General features: G+C 42.2%; 1 protein-coding gene across 1 annotated transcript in view; it reads left to right on the forward strand.

Annotated features, from left to right (window-relative positions):
* Positions 1-761: 761 nt before the first annotated feature.
* TBC1D31 (TBC1 domain family member 31) overlaps positions 762-17,962 on the forward strand; it is a 65,536-nt gene continuing 48,335 nt past the window's right edge. Inside the window, exons 1-6 of the mRNA XM_077493285.1 lie at positions 762-1,815; positions 3,714-3,860; positions 8,241-8,356; positions 9,959-10,137; positions 13,077-13,228; positions 17,184-17,343. Of these exons, the coding sequence (XP_077349411.1) occupies positions 1,739-1,815; positions 3,714-3,860; positions 8,241-8,356; positions 9,959-10,137; positions 13,077-13,228; positions 17,184-17,343 (831 nt within the window). The 5' untranslated portion in view covers positions 762-1,738. The remainder of the gene's footprint in view (positions 1,816-3,713; positions 3,861-8,240; positions 8,357-9,958; positions 10,138-13,076; positions 13,229-17,183; positions 17,344-17,962) is intronic.

A 17,962-nucleotide genomic window follows, 5' to 3' on the forward strand; every position in this document is an offset into this window, starting at 1 on the left:
CAAACTTCCACACAATCTGAAAATCCGAAGGTCTTTCCTGCTATTTGACAGAAATGCTTTGGAGTCCTCATAATCCTGATCTAGCAAGTATATAGGTGGTATATAGCAGCTGAACCCAGCCTCCAAAGCTCCGCCCACACTTGTAGGTTTCAATACAGCGGCTCCGCCTACATGATACCAGTACACTACAGGATGTCCTTCAGCTTTGCTAATCTGACAGAAGTTGGCTGCTTTTAAAATTCAACATCTAAATATTTAAACGGAGTTCTTAGTATTGTATTTCACTATATAAACTCGGTTTACTGTTAAAAATACATGCAAAAACAAAACTCCAGTGGGTGTAACAAGATGTCCGCTTCCCCTATTCTTAGTGTATGCTTACTATGGAGGAGTGAGGGGTATAGCAAGATGGCCACAACGAATCGTCACTTCCGTTACACATTCTTACGGGTCGCCTAATCTGACGATACAGTGGTAATAAAGCTTGACACTTGGTCACTATGAATTCTACTACTGGCAAGCTGCCATCAGTAAACATGGCTAACGCAAACATGTTTTCTCCGCCCTTAGCTAAACTGTCACTGAAGTAAATATAAAATTACATAGTTTTTAATTTTATGAGGATAAATTTGCCCATGCATACTTTGCTGCACGGAGTAAGAAAAAAAAAGACTATAATGAGCCGCTGCCGTTTTTTGGAGACCGGAGGGATGTCACCTGTGTGGGCGGGGCGGAGGGATAGGTCACATGTGTGGGCGGAGCGGAGGATACAGGGAAGTTTGAAGTTCCCGCTGTAGAGCGCGGCAGCTCAGGTGTAGCGTGCGATGGGCGGGGCTTAGTGTAACTCCGAGCAACACACACACACACTGGGCAAGAGACAGCCAGGACTGCGGACATTGCAATACACAGCTGGGAGGACACACAGCCAGGGATATAGACATTGCAATACACAACTGCTTTATCTACACACGCTTACTAGTATTTAGCACAGACCCACAACCTGTATCTGTTCCCCACACACTGCTTTCTACACACACACACCATATACAAGGAAGAACACAACTCCTCTGCAGCTCCTCACACTGCACAACCATTGTGTATGGACACACACAGACCCACAATAGTGGTATCTGGGGATATCTGCCTCATACACACTGCTGGAAACTTCTTTACAGCTGCTGCAAACATTTGACAGCGCCGGCACGTTCCCAGGCCAGCGTACAACTAGAATACAGGCTCGCTGTGCTCCATTTAGCTTTGCTGCACACTCGCACATCCTGTGTGTACACAATCTGTTGTACATGCTGCGGTGTGACACGTCCAGCACACTGAGTGTCTTCATGGATCAAGGCAGGTGTGCACTGTGCTGTGACCCAAGGAGCGTAAACACACAGTGATGGAAGTGCTGCATGGACACACAGCTGTGTACCAGCTTGCAGCATTGCTATAGGCCTGTACAGTTCTATAGCACATCCCAGTATAGATATAGACCAGTACTGGTGAAATAGACCTGGTACTGTCACCCAATACACACCGCAGGATGCAGCTTTAACACCGGGCACAGCCGGGTTCCAGTTACACACACGCTCGGAGGTCGTTGATACCAACATTTTTATATTTCAGCGTTCACTTTCAAACACTCTTGCATAGTGGGAGTAGCTGAGTTTGTTTATATTCCACTTCTGATTACTTTGGAGGAATCGTATCTGTTGGAGATCACCGCGTACAGTGCGGCATCATGCAGACCACCGATTTGGGCAGCAGAGAGACGGGCAAGATCTGGCACAGGAAGCCCACGCCGATCTCTAGCGATGGGTAAGGAGTAATGCATTTGATATTTTGAAACCATTGTATTTTATTTTTAATTGGAATGCAAAAAGACGTTAGAGAAAACCTTTACCGTAGGGGTCACCAAACTTTCTAAACAATGGGTCAGTTTACTGTCCTTTAGGGGGGCCGGGCTGTGGCCAATGGGAGTGGCAAATGCTTTAGTGTCAGTGGGGGGAATAGTGCCCCATCATTAATTTTAATGGGCAGAATAGTGCTCCATCATTGGTGTCAGCAGATGGGCTGGCGCCCCCTGTCATTGGTGTCAGCGCATGGGCTGGTGTATCCCCCCCCCCCCGTTATTGGTGTCGGCGCATGGGCTGGTGCCCCCCCCCCTTCATTGGTGTCGGCTCATGGGCTGGCCCCCACTGTCATTGGTGTCAGCAGATGGTCTGGAGCCCACCATCATTGTTGGCGCATGGTCTGGTGCCCACCGTCATTGGTGTCAGCGCATGGGCTGGTGCCCTCCGTCATTGGTGTCAGCGCATGGGCTGGTGCTCTCCGTCATTGGTGTCAGCGCATGGGCTGGTGCCCTCCGTCATTGGTGTCAGCGCATGGGCTGGTGCTCTCCGTCATTGGTGTCAGCGCATGGGCTGGTGCTCTCCGTCATTGGTGTCAGCGCATGGGCTGGTGCTCTCCGTCATTGGTGTCAGCGCATGGGCTGGTGCTCTCCGTCATTGGTGTCAGCGCATGGGCTGGTGCTCTCCGTCATTGGTGTCAGCGCATGGGCTGGTGCTCTCCGTCATTGGTGTCAGCGCATGGGCTGGTGCTCTCCGTCATTGGTGTCAGCGCATGGGCTGGTGCTCTCCGTCATTGGTGTCAGCGCATGGGCTGGTGCTCTCCGTCATTGGTGTCAGCGCATGGGCTGGTGCTCTCCGTCATTGGTGTCAGCGCATGGGCTGGTGCTCTCCGTCATTGGTGTCAGCGCATGGGCTGGTGCTTTCCGTCATTGGTGTCAGCGCATGGGCTGGTGCTCTCCGTCATTGGTGTCAGCGCATGGGCTGGTGCTCGCCGTCATTGGTGTCAGCGCATGGGCTGGTGCTCTCCGTCATTGATGTCAGCGCATGGGCTGGTGCTCTCCGTCATTGATGTCAGCGCACGGGCTGGTGCCCACCTTCATTGGTGTCAGCGCACGGGCTGGTGCGCACCTTCATTGGTGTCAGCGCACGGGCTGGTGCGCACCTTCATTGGTGTCAGCGCACGGGCTGGTGCGCCCCCCGTCGGTGTCAGCGCACGGGCTGGTGCGCCCCCCGTCGGTGTCAGCGCACGGGCTGGTGCGCCCCCCATCATTGGTGTCAGTGGATGGGCTGGTGCCCGCCCCCCCCCCCCCCCCCCCGCGCCAATTATGGGGACAATTAATCGGCATATACTTGCCGTTGTGATTTTGAGCTGAGTTGGGATGGTCATAGCATATTACTTTATACATTATGTAGGTGGTGTGGTGTTTGATTCAAGACATTTTTGTGAATAGCCAATGAATTTTAATGCAATTGTCTTGTATGTTTTTGTAATCAATGTTTAATTTAAACCTATTTTTGTTTACAAATTCCAATTAATTGTCACGTGGCACTATATACTTCTCGTATCCACAGTACCACTCTGTGGTGACATGATCCCCAAGCATGGTTGGTGGTACCACCATTTCCATACAAAGATTGGGGGTGGGTGGAGGTAAGCATAAGATACAACATCATTGCATGCTACAGCAAAGATTTTCATACTATAAGTATATTTTTGTGTGCATAAATGATTTAAAGATGCATTTTTCTTGCATTTTTTTTTTACAGCATCCAAATCATTGTTGGTCTCTGTATTGCAGCGTGTATTGATTTGAATGCTATACTATGAATTTACCCGTGTATCTTGGTTTTTCTTTTCCTGTACAGGATTATAGTAAATCTAATGCATGGAGCGGCAGATTCTCACACCCAGACAAAGCGGTTTCTGCAAGTCGCGTTTGATGAAGTTGGTGATTGCTTCCTTGCCGGGGATCACTTAGGAAATATCTATCTGTTCAACCTAAACACAAACAGGTGAGAGGCTCTCAGACCGTCCTGCTAATATGTAAATTATTAAATAGCCTGTCTAGGCAACAAGTGAAGCCGATGATTGCTTGGTCAATGCCCTTTATTAAGCACTTAGAAACTGCACAAAGTTAAAGCCCAACTCTGGGCACAATAAAAGAAAAATACCATTGCCTCCATCACTGCGAGGGATGAATGCTTAGTAAAGCAGAGCTCTGCCAATAAAAACTTGTTAAAAAATATTGTTCTGTAGCAAGGAACATCCATTAATAATTATTCTGCCAAAATTAGAGTGTGCTCCTAAATTGTGTCCAGTATTGTTCCTGTTTCTTCTTCCTGGAGGTTGCCATTTTGCTGAAGCCCAGAGCCCATGAGCAGCAGTAAATCTTTAGGCTCTCAACAGATCGGCTTCTACATTTTCAGCACAGTACAGAAAAATGGAGAGCAACTAAGCATGTGCAGAGTAGGGTGAGACAGTGTATTACTGAATTTTAAACAGCATAGGCATTTATTTGTAATGTTTTACATAGCTATACCTGCAAAAGGGGTCAGCCTGAAGTGCTCTAGCAGGACTTAATTTTCTGACTAAAGTTCCAATTTAAAGTCTAGGAGATTGTGGAAGAAGCTGTATTATTGGTGGTTTGCACTTGTGAACAGCAATCTTTAAGTCTGACCACAGATTTTCCATTGGATTGAGTTCTGGGCTTTGACTAGACCATTCCAACACATTTACATGTTTTCCCCTTAAACCACTCAAGTGTTGCTTTAGCAGTGTGTTTGGGGTCATTGTCCTGCTGGAAGGTGAACCTCCATCCTAGCCTCAAATCACACACAGAGTGGTACAGGTTTTTCTCAGGAATATCTCTGTATTTAGCACCATCCATCTCTCCCCTTAACTCTGATCAGTTTCCCAGTCCCGACTGCTGAAAAACATCCCACAGCATGATGCTGCCACCACCATGTTTCACAGTGGGGATGGTGTTCTTTGGGTGATGTGATGTGTTGGGTTTTTGCCAGGCATAGCGTTTTCTTTGATGGCCAAAAAGTTAAATTTTAGTCTCATCAGACCAGAGCATCTTCCTCCATACATTTTGGGAGTCTCCCACATGCCTTTTCGCAAACTCAAGACGTGCCATTTTGTTTTTTGCTGAAAGTAATGTATTTCTTCTGGCCTCTCTGCCATAAAGCCCAACTCTATGGCGCGTACGGCTTATTGTCCTCCTATGTACAGATACTCCAGTCTCTGCTGTGGAACTCTGAAGCTCCTCCAGGGTTACCTTAGGTCTCTGTGCTGCCTCTCTGATTAATGTCCTCCTTGCCCGGTCTGTGAGTTTTGGTGTGCGGTCGTCTCTTGGCAGGTTTGCTGTTGTGCCATGTTCTTTCCATTTGGTTATGATAGATTTGATGCTCCTAGGGATCATCAAAGATTTTGGGTATTTTTTTTTATAACCTAACCCTGACTTGTACTTCTCAACAACATTGTCCCTTACTTGTTTGGAGAGTTCCTTGGTCTTCATGGCAGTGTTTGGTTAGTGGTGCCTCTTGCTTAGGTGTTGCAGCCTCTGGGGCCTTTCAAAAAGATGTTTTATATGTAATGACAGATCATGTGACACTTAGATTGCACACAGGTGGACATCATTTCACTGATCATGTGACTTCTGAAGGTAATTGGTTGCACCAGAGCTTTTTATGGGCTTCATAACAAAGGGGGTGAATACATACGCACATGCCAATTATCGTTTTTTTTATTTCTGAAAAATAGTTTTATGTATTTTATTTTTCTAATTTTACTTCACCAACTTAGACTATTGTGTTCTGATCCATAACATATTATTCAGATTAAAAAAAACATTGAACTAAAGGCTGAAATGTAACAAAATAGGTAAAACGTCAAGGGGGGTGAATACTTTTGCAAAGCACTGTATGTATCCTCTTGTTCTACCTTTCTACTGCCTAGACTTAACAAGCATTTAACCCTTTTTATAACTGCCACTATTTTATACGCACTCCCAGCTGCTAGGTTTGGGGGTTTAAAATAAACTTCGGGTCTAAAATGATTTTTGTAAAAAACACAAATGGCTCTGGCAGAGAAAGGGTTAAAGCGATACTTTTTTTTTTTTCCCTTGAAAAATAACAAACATGTTAAACTTCCCTCCTCTGTGCAGTGGTTTTGCACAGAGCAGCCCACATCCTCCTCTTCTCGGGTTTCTCGCAGGCGCTTCTGGGCCCTCCCCTTTTGCCTAGTGCCCACACAGCAAGCAGGTTGATATGGGGGTACCCGAGCAGAGCCACTGCTGTGTGTCCATTTAGACACAGCCATGGTTCAGCCCTGTCTCCTCTCTCCTCATTGGCTTACTGACTTTGACAGCAGTGGGAGCCAATGCCGCTGTGTCACCACCCTAGCCAATGGGGAGGGAGAGTGCTGGGGCAGCCAAGACACCCCTGCAGCATTGCTGGATCAAGATGAGCTCAGGTAAGTATTAGGGAGGCTGCTGCACACAGAAGGTTTCTTTTTTAATCTTAAAGCGGAGTTCCACCCAAATGTGGAACTTCCGCTCATCTTCCGAGGATGGCAGTAGCCGAGAGCCGATCGATTGATCGGCTTCGGCTACCAGCATCGCTGGACTCCAGCAAAGGTAAGTATCCATTTATTAAGTCAGCAGCTGCCGTATTTGTAGCTGCTGGCTTTTAATATTTTTTTATTTATTTTTTGAGGTGCACTCCCGCTTTAATGCATAGAAAGCATTAAACATTGCAGATCTTCTCTCTGGGGCAGCAGTGGGCGCTCTCTACTATTGTTATGACATGATTATCAGTTCTCTGTAGTATTTACTGACTAGTGTTTAGGGGCTTACTGACTGGATCACAAGGTTAAAATGGGGGGGGGGGGGGGGGCTTTAAAATTGAAAACTTGTGCCATCACCACATCTTAGAATTGGTAAGCTGCCATATAACATTTTTGTTTGTAGTGAGTACCGCTTTAAAAACAAGACATCACTGACCTCTAGCTGCTTGTAAGATAAAGTAATTCATCCCCAAATATCTCCCTAAAGTGGGAATTTTGTCAGTTTCTAACAGCTTAGAAACATCTGCTGTGTGTTTACATGGGAGGGCTGGTAGGTGCCCATGATTCTGCTGCAATAGAAAGTAGTAAAAAATAAATAAAAATAAAAAGCTGAAATTTTAAACTGAATTTCTCCACTATGTTTATAACTGCAGAGGTGAATAAGGGCTTGTTTTAAAGTGCTTTTTCTGCCCGTACACAATGTGGGTTATGTACTAAAGGAAAATCCACTTTGCACTGAAAGTGCACTTGGAAGTAGATCCGAGGGGGACATGCAAGGAAAATAAAAAACAGCATTTTAGCTTGCACATGATTGGATGATAAAACCAGCAGAGTTTCCACTCATTTCAGATCTACCCCTTAGATTGAGAGCGACTGAACTTCCAAGTGCACTTGCAGTGCAAAGTGGATTTGCCTTTCGTAAATACCCTTTCCCCTAAGAGAGGACCTAGCGTGATTGTCGGTGATGGCTGCAATATAAGCCCTACCCCCCAAATAAGCCCTAAAGTTAAAGTCTTGTAGGGCTTATTTTCAGGGAAACAGGGTAGGGCTTATATTTCAGCCAACACAGACAATCATGCTAGGTCTTATTTTAGGGGAAACAGGGTAACCACCAATGTGTGCATAGTCTGGGTAGAGAATCTCTTTGCCATATATAAGGGAGCAAGTTGGCCAGGGTAGAAAGGGGTTTCAAAAGTTGATCATCTGATGTTACACCAATCACAGTGCTTGCCATGTCCTGCTGCTGTTGAAGGAGTTGTGAAGGCAGAAGGTTTTTGCGTTCTATGCATTAAAATAAAAAAACTTCTGTGTGTAGCAGCACCCCCTTGAATACCTACCTGAACCCCATCTCTCTCCAGCGATGTTCACAATCCCCTCAGCCACCCTGGGCACTCCGCCTGATTGGCTGAGACAGAACAGCAGTTCCATTCGCTCCCGTGGCTGTCAATCAAAGTCAGTCAGCCAATTGGGGAAGGGGGCCGGCCCAGGTTGGGGCTTCGTGTCTGAATGGATAAATAGAGCTATGACTGGGCTTGGATGCCCCCTGTAGCAAGCTGCTGGCTGAGGGAATGATAGGAGGGAGGGGCTAGGAGCAGCGAAGAGGGACCAGTGAAGAGGAGGATCTGGGCTACTCTCTGCAAAACCAACTGCACAGAGGAAGCAAGTATAACATGTTTGGTTTTTTCTTTTTTAACAAGCCTATACAATCACTTTTATATAAAACAAGAAATATTTAATGGAATCACTTTGTATCTTTGTGGTTATGCTGTATATTATTTTCCTGTGAGGATGAGACTTGACTTTCTTCCATTTCTCCCTGCTAGGTTTGATCTGGTCCAGAAAACCATGCAGGCTTGTACAGCGTTGGCGTTTACCCTGCACAGGAAGTCTGAGTTTCTTGTGGCTCTTGCAGATTATTCTGTGAAGTGTTTTGATAAAGGTACTCATTGTGCCTTCTCTCACTCTGTTTATAGATGGTGTCAGTGAAGTACTTTGTGCTGCTTGCAGACCTTTTAGCTTCATGGAGCTGCAGTCCTATTTTTTTAGTCACTTTTATTTGATACATCTGTGTAGTTTGATTGTGAGCTTTCATGTTTAATTGCCTCATCACAGTTGTTTCTTTATATTCTACTGCATTATGTTTTGAATGGTTTTCTGGCTTTATTAGCTTAAAAATCACTTCCTCTTTGAAGAGCTTTCTGCTTTGGGATCACTTTTCAGAGTGCATTTGACAGGCGGTGAGGAGGCATCCTTTTCAACCCCACATTAGTATGAGTGGAAACATTTGGGAGATGTGGGACTTTAAAGGTGCAAAGCAACAAAATGTAGATCAACAATGTATTAAAAAAAAATATACAATTTTTATTAAATGAACAATGTCATAAAAACATTACATGCAATATAATCATAGCCGAAGATGTGTGCAAAACATCCTATAAATGACAATGATTTACTGTAGTCACGTCCATATTTTTCTACATGTTTCACCATATGGCTTCTTCAGGAAAGAACGTGATGGTTCATTTATTTAGGTATGAAAACCTGTAATCCGACAACTTTGGTTGTGCAACAAAAAAAACTACAGATTAAAGCATCAAATATACATACATTGGGGGTTATTTACGAAAGGCAAATCCAATTTGCACTGCAAGTGCACTTGCTCTAAATCTAGGGGGTAGATCTGAAATGAGTGGAAGCTCTGCTGATTTTATCATCCAATCATGTGCAAGCTAAAATGCTGTTTTTTATTTTTCTTGCATGTCTTCCTCGGATCTCCAGCGACTTTAATTCCAAGTGCAATTTCAAGTGCACTCGCAGTGCAAAGTGGATTTTCCTTTAGTAAATAACCCCCACTGTATCTTATTAAACATTTATGGCTGCACTTCATATGAAAGGCAAGAAACCCCAATAGATCTTTAAGATACAATGTATGTATATGTGATGCTTTAATCTGTATTTTTCTTTGTTTTTTGTTGCACAAGCAAAGTTGTCGGATTACAGGTTTTCATACCTAAATAAATGAAACATCACATTCTTTCCTGAAGAAGCCATATGGCGAAACAAGTAGAAAATATGGACGTGACTACAGTAAATCATTGGCATTTATAGGATGTTTTGCGCACATCTTCAGCTATGATTGTATTGTATGTAATTTTTTATGACCTTGTTCATTTAATAAAAATGTTTTTTTTTTTTATACACTGTTGATCTATATTTTGTCGCTTTGCACCTTAAAGTCCCATATCTCCCAAATGTTTCCACTTAGGATGTTGGTGCCATAACTCATGTAGATATTGTTACTGGTCTCCGCTCACATGCTTTCCCACATTAGCATGTTGCAACCTTCACTTGAATGTATTGTGACAGGGAATATAATTCCTGTTGTTGGCATGTGAACACCTCTGACCACTGCAGCTAAAGGGGGTATTTTATGTGGCAATAAAAAGCACGGCTCAACCACTGGGGTTTTATCGCTCCCCAGCCTCTAGTGTGAATGAGTCCTAACCAAATAATATATATAATCCACTGGATGTTTTAATAGATAGCAAAGAACTGGTAAGCTGGATGCGCGGACACGAGTCCACAGTCACGTCGATCTCTGTACACGGTTCTGGCCGTTATGCCGTCACCACATCCAGTGACACCGCTCAGCTCTGGGACCTGGACACCTTCCAGAGGAAGAGAAAGCTGAATGTTCGCCAATCTGTGGGAATACAGAAGGTAAGGATTATGCTTAGGAGTATAAAAAAAAAAAAAATTCAACTGAAATGTGGCATGGGAGATAAATATTAACCTCTTCCCGCTTGCTCTGGCAACCTTTAACCACTTCCGGAAGATTTACCCCCTTCATGACCAGGCCATTTTTTGCGATACGGCACTGCGTTACTTTAACTGACAATTGCGCGGTCGTGTGACACTGTACGCAAGCAAAATTGAAGTTTTTTTTTATTTTTATTTTTTTCCCACAAATAGAGATTTCTTTTGGTGGTATTTGATCAACACTGTGTTTATTTATTTGCCCTTAAAAGGCCGACAGTTTTTTAAAAAACATTTTTTTTTACATTCTGCTATAAAACACATCCCAAAAAAAAAAATGTAATCTAATTTCTTCAGAAATTTAGGCCAATATGTATTCTACTACATATTTTTGGTAAAAACTAATAGGCGTATATTGTTTACTTAAACGTTATAGCGTCTATAAACTATGGGATGTATTTATGGAATTTTAAATTTATTTTTTTATACTAGAAATGGCGGCGATTAGTGACTTATAGTGGGACTGCGATATTTCTGTACACAATCAAACACTGACACTTTTGACTCTTTGGAAGCCGTGACACTAATACACTGATCAGTACTAAAAATATGCACTGACACTGGCTGGGAAGGGTTTAACATATAGGGCAATCAAAGGGTTAACTGTGTGCCTAGCCAGTGTTTTGGGGACACTGTGTGCTGCTTTCACTAGGTGAAGAGATTCTAGTCCCAGCTTGCAGAGACACGGAATACATCACATGGAACACATCCCTCTCCTGCCTTCCCCCCCTACCCACCCCCCCTCTGTCAAAACTGAGATATGCCATGCTTACATAGGCATATCTCAGTTCTGTGTTTTACTGATGATCAGCGGGTGTTGAAGAGGATTACATTAGGTCCCAGGCACCCGCAGATCAGCTTCTGCTGTGAATCATCACAGCAGAAGTGACCTGCCAGCGGCGCACATGCCCCCTGCAGGCAGAAGTGCAGGATCACATGTATATATACATGATCCTGTGCACAGCTGCCACCCTGTAGCAGTAAAAGTGCTATAGGGCGGTCAGCAAGTGGTTAAAAGGAAAGATCAGCGATCATGTGACCACTGTAATTGGCTGTCACAGTGGTCACTTGATCGTGAGCCGGTCCCACCGGCTACCAATCATTAGTGGGAACTGAGAGCTGTCTTTGATATCTTAGGCTCTGTGCTGGAAACATTGGCCACCAATTGACATGTGTGGGCGTTAAAGGCTACCCTTTTGCCACTGCACATATGTGTTATGGGGGGGGGGGGGGCGCGCGCAACAGCTTAAACTTTGACATGAAAATATAATGAAGACATTTTGCTGATTGCCTACAAAAAAATGCTACTTTTCCTGGCTGCTGAACTCCTAGTTTTAAATTCTTTGGGTTTTTCATCCCAAACAACCATGCAGATAGCCTCAGTGTCAACATAACATTTACAGAAAATGCTCAGCAATTTACGTTCAACTGAAACCACCTTTTAGTTAATAAAAATAAGTTTTGTGCGGTTGCTGGTCAATTAAAACACATGCCAATTTCTTATCTTTTCACTGATGATATACTCAATTGCATTTAACTGCTGTGGCCATTAAAATAGTGAAATGATGGAACCCTTCCCCTTCAACAATAGTCATTCCATTATAGTACAATAAATTAAACTGGTATTAAACCAAAAAGCAGAGAATAAACCTCCAAAAAATTGGATTTTATGGTCAATAAAAAAAAAAAGTGTGTATGTGTGTGTATGTATGTGTGTGTGTATATATATATATAATGTATGAATGTATATATATTTTATTATACACAGTTTATATAGCGCCAACATTTTACGCAGCACTTTGCAATTTATAGTGGGGACAACACAATTACAGTACAGTTCAATACAAAAGGTACAGGAGGGCCCGGCTCATAGAGCTTACATTCTAAAAGGAGGGGTGGTACAAAGGTAATAGCTGCAGAGTATGATTTAATGGGGGTGGATATATAATATAATATAATGCCCATATAATCCAATTTTTTGAGGTTTATTCTATGTATCACCAAGGGTGGGTGGCAATTTATGTGTGATCTGGTGAATCACTTAATTATATTAAACCAAAAAGCAAATACATTGTATTGCAGCTTATCTATTTTTAGATGTGATGGGTGTTTTGGTTTCCTTTTTTTTTTTTTTTTTTTTTTTTTTTTAAGGCTTTCTTTATTCTATTTTCATCTGGTGATCCAGCCAGTAAATCTTTTTTCACAAGCTCTCCAGCAGAACGTACCAGTTTACGCGGATGAGACAAACCGATTAACTCTGGCAGGGGTGCCTAAAATGATGATCATCATTTATATATTCATGCAGAACCTTTATACCAGAAGGAGAAAAACTGTTTGCTGTAACTGATTATAAAGTATTAGCTGGAATTTGTCTTCAGTGTAAATCTAAATCCGCCAATACAGGCTGACAATGCTGCTGTTCCCAGTGCCGCCTGTGCTCATTCCTCCAGAGTGGTGTCTCACTCCTATACAGGAGGTGTGTTACTGGCCAGATCTCCAGGTAAAAACATAGGGGAAAAAGGTCATAGAAAAGAAAACGAATGCAGCCACAACATCTAATGATTGGTAAGCTGCAATATAATAAATATTTTGGTTTAATACCACTTTAACTATTGGAAAATTTAGCTACAGAGAGCGTTGACATTTTTATTGTAGACCTAAACTTGTCCAATCCCAACAACGGCATCAATGGGATTTGCTCCAAATAGTTCAACAGGTGATTTTCCCCCCACTGGCACTCAAACATAAGTGTCAGTCTTTACTGAGGTTGGCCATTTGAAAACAATTGTAGATCATTTTTTGAATACATTTTTTTGACTCTTCTGTCATTTTTATTTCCATAGGTATTTTTTCTTCCGCTAAGTAATACAATCCTGAGCTGTTTTAAGGACAATTCCATCTTTGCTTGGGAAAGCGATACTCTTACCTGCAAATACCAGCTTCCGCCTCCCGAGGATGGGTCCATAGTGCGATACAAGGCCTTTGATGTTACAAGGTATGACGGGGCCTGTGGCCAGGGATTTTTTTTTTTTGTTCAGCCTATAAAAGTACCTCTATGTTGGTTCATACACACACAATTATTTACAGGTGTATTAGAAGAGGAGTGCTTCCAGGCTTTATGAAAAGCACTGTTGGGCCTGCACTGATAATCGAGACAATGATTATCAGTGTAGATGGCCCCTGTGTGGATTGGCTCTTATCATCTCTCCTCTCGTGCTGTCAGCGTGAGGAGAGGATTACTGATAACAGTTTAAACAGGATTTGCCTGTAATCAGCTGCGATTAGGAACAGCTGATCACATGGTAAAAAGCCGCTGTGATTGGCTCTTAACTCTGATCTGTAATCAACTGTGTCCAAAGGACACAGCCATCACAGATCACTGCCAATGCACGCTGCAGGGGGCGTGCTGGAAGCATAATCATGTGAGGATGTCAGATGACACCCTCCAGGCAAGGTGTGCCCGCGCTGTAGCCGTCATTCAGCTATAGAAGAGGTTAGAGAATTTGTTACCCCCAACATTTCATATTCCTGGTGTGTACTTGTATTATAAAAGTATCCTGCTCTCCTTGTAATGCTTCCTTTGAGTGAAATCCCTGGTGTTCCTGCCAGTCCCTTTGCTTTCCTATTCAAAACTGGTCACACTAAACAGGAGAACACAGTATGGTCAGTTTTATGGCTGTGATGAGAACTCAGTCTGCTCTCCTCCAATGATCAGACCTGTCACGCCTACACAGTCATTCACTGGGAAGATCAGCGTACTGCTGTTTCTACTTCTCTAGCTCTCTGAGCTCCTTACACAGCTGAGAACAGAGGCTCAGTGATCAATTATAAAAAAAAAAAAGGGAGGGGGTGGTATTTGTAATTTTTTTTTTTTATATGTATACATATTGCCTTTCATTTCTATTTTAAACTGAATGGGTTGTTTTACAAGGTGAGGGTTTTTAAATACTTTAAAGCGGATCTTCACTCCAGCACTATTCAACAAAAACACTATTTGGTTAATTTTTAATATACAAGGCAAATTTAACCATCCATTCATGCTTTATTTTGCTGAGAAATCACAGTGAAACACATCACTTAGCGTTTCTGGCTGCGGCCATCTTGAGTAAGGGCAGGTGATTCCTGTAGCATTTACTTCCTCAAATCCATCTGTCCTTAGCTCAGGCATCCAGGCAAGAGGGTGTGCTTAGCTGCAAAAACTCCTCCTCCTCTCCTGAAGACTCGTGCAATGTATGACGACATTTGCCTAGGCAGGAAACCAGAGAGTAACTGAAGAAATGTTAAAAAAATAAATAAAAAAAATAAGTCTATTGATAAACTTTCCTATCTTTTTACTAATGTTAGCAGCATGAGGATTAAAAATTGGCTCATATATGTCCTAACGTTGAAGAGGGATATCGTTGTTGTGGCAGCAGCTAGCTCCCATAACCCTGCTATCCTCTTCTTCAGCCGGTGGTCCACTTTCCGATAATAGTGGTCTCTGTGGCGCATTTGTCACAAGATCAGTTTTATTGGTGACGGGAGAGGGCCCATTTGCTGGGTATGGAGTTGAGTGAGGGGAAGATGGCCTCCACCCGTCTCCATAACATTGCAGGGCGCAAGCGACGTCAAAGCGTCACTTCCACCCACAGCTCTTAAAGAGCCTTTTTATTTTTTTTATTTTTTTTTATTGCACTTTAGTGTAAAAATGAGATCTGAGGTCTTTTTGACCCTAGATTTCAAATTTAAAGAAGTAAACCCTGATGCGTTTACTTCCTCTTTGTCTCCCTGCAAAGGTAAAGCATAATGGACTACTATGCATTGCATAGTAGCCCATTATGTGTCGCTTACCTGACATAGGAGCCAGCGATGTCACCGCTTTGCCCTGTAGTCCGGAGCTTCCATCTTTTTCTGGGTATCGCTGCTCCGGCCACTCACAGCGCTGGAGCAGCGATGACGTCACTCCCGCGCATGCGCACGGGAGCCGCCACTTACGGTCTTGTCATGCTTTTTTTTCTATTACAAGGGATGTTTACATTGTAATAGGAATAAAAGTAACACAACTATTTTTTTAAGAACAGTGTAAAAATGAAAGGTAAAATAAGTTAAAAAAAAAAAAAAAAAAAAAAAAAACACACCCCGTCCTGCTGAGCTTGCGTTCAGAAGAGAGCGCATACGTGAGTAGTGCCCGCATATGAAAACGGTATTAAAACCACACAAGTGAGGTATCGCCACGATCGGTAGAGTAAGAGCAATAATTCTAGCCTCCTCTTCAACTCAAAACATGCAACCTGTAGAATTTTTTAATTGTCTATGGAGATTTTTAATGGTAAAAGTTTGTCACCATTCCACGAGCGGGCGCAATGTTGCGTGACATGTTTGTTATCAATTTACTCAGCGTAACATTATCTTTCACAATATAAAAAATAAAAATTGGGCTAGCTTTAGAGTTGTCTTTTTTAATTAAAAAAAAAAGTGTATTTTTTTCCCACAAGAAAGTGCGCTTGTAAGACCGCTGCGCAAATGTGGTGTGACAGAAAGCATTGCAACAACCGCCATTTATTCTCTAGGGTGTTAGAACCCCCCAAACATTATACATATTTTTTTTGTAATTATCTAGCAAAGAAAAATGTTTTTTAACTTAACAACAATCTCAAAAAGAGGCTCGGTCCTTAAGTGGTTAAAGATGACCTCCAGGTTTCCCTTTAATTTTGCAGAGTTGTACAGTCTCCTCTCCTCTACTAATAACACTTAGTCTAATTTTACTGTACACTGCGGGCTGCACACAGAGTGTATTAGAAGTTGTAGCAAGTCAGCAGCCTCATTTCCTGGCCGGAGGATGTCCATCATCCTCTAGATCTTTCCTCCCCAGTCTGACTGTCCCTGGCCTGTCCCTTTTTCATTAATTAAATTTTCAGTCCTTTCAGTCATGGAGGTGCGGCATCTCATTTAGGTATTACCAACAGTGATCTGCTGTTTGCACAATGTACACCCCTTTCCACCAGCCATGATTTGCTTACATTACAAAGAGGAGGACAGCGTTGTCACTCTAAAATAAAATATGCAATAAAAAAAACGAATTCTGAACAATGACACAAATGGAATTTTCTGAAGGTGTTGTAGAGCCGCACAATTCTGGCCAAAATGAGAATCGCGATTTTTTTGCTTAGAATAAAAAGATCACGATTCTCGTAACGTAAAATTTTGCACATTATCCAAAAAAATGGCTAACTTTACTGGTTAATTTTAATTTTATTTTTTTAATTCATGAAAGTAATAAAAAAAAAATAGAATTTGAACGAGCTCTGCGCAAATACAGTGTGACATAAAATTTTACAACAACCACAATTTTATTCTCTAGGGTGTCTACTAAAAAAAAAATATATATATATATGTTTGGGTGTTCTAAGTCATTTTCTAGAAAAAAAAAAATATTTTAACTTGTAACCAACCAATGTCAGAAAAGGGTTAAAGCCCCATACACACTATCAGATTTTCTACTGTTTTTTTTTTTTTCCTTCAGATTTACCAAAACCATATAATATGAGGTCAAACCTTAGGAGTTTCAATTTGTATGCAATCAGTTTTTGGTAAATCGGAAGAAATCAGCAGAAAATCTGATAGTGTGTATGGGGCTTTAGTGTTTAAGTGGTTAAACTTTCCTCACTTACACACAAAGTCTATTCCATTGACAAATTGTTACAATGTTTATACTTAAGTTCAACAGATAAAGATTGTTTTGATTCTTGGCAGACTGTCCGGTTTTTTTCTTTCCTTTCTTTTGATTTCTGTGGCTTCAGAAGAGCAGAGCGAATTCTTTGCATAGAAATAATCGGAAAACACTTTAGTCAATATCCGCAATAACGATTTTTGACGATTAATCGTGCAGCTCTTAGCTGTTGCTATATTTGCTTATAATAGGTTTCCCCTGTGTAAGCTGACCTATACTGGTAACATTATTTTGTTTTCAGGGACGGAAGGATGTTGGCAGCTGGAGGAAAATCCAACAATGTACATTTGTGGTGTCTGACCTCCAAGCAGCTATTCCGAGTCCTCCAGATGCCCAGTACGGTGCGGAGTGTGCGCCAGCTCAAGTTCCTCCCTGACAGCTTTGATGGAGGCTCCAGTCAGGTATGACCCTGGCCTTGGATTTCTTTCATTGTCTATTACCCAACATGGCCATACACTGTACCAATTTCAGTTATGTAAGGAACCTGTAGGCCCCGAGGTCATGGAAACCTGAAGGGATGGGGTTGTGCTCTTCATTCCCAGTATTGACCTCTGGAAGATTTATCCCCCCCCCCCCATGACCAGGCCATTGTTCGCGATACGTCACCGCATTACTTTAACTGATAATTGCCTGGTTGTGCAACCCTGTACCTAAATAAAATTTGTCATTTCTTTCCCCCACAAATAGAGCTTTCTTTTGGTGTTGTTTGATCAGCACTGCATTATTTTATTTTATTTTTATTTTTTTTGGGCTATAAACAAACAAAAAAAAGATATTTTTTACTTTCTGCTATAAAACCCATCCAAAAAAAAAATGTAAAAAATCAAATTCCTTCATAAATTTGATCCAATATGTATTCTGCTACATATTTTTGTTTAAAAAAATAAAAAAAGTATATTGATTTTTTTCTGCTAAAGTTTTTTATAGCATCTACAAACTATGAGATTTATACTGCAATTTCAATTATTATTATTTTTTTGACTTGTAATGGTGGCGATCAGCAACTTATAGCGGGACTGC

This window comes from Lithobates pipiens, unplaced genomic scaffold (genome assembly GCF_037356315.1).
Source record: "Lithobates pipiens isolate NorthernLeopardFrog02 unplaced genomic scaffold, aLitPip1_a1.2 Scaffold_19, whole genome shotgun sequence".
NCBI classification, from domain to species: Eukaryota; Metazoa; Chordata; class Amphibia; order Anura; family Ranidae; genus Lithobates; species Lithobates pipiens.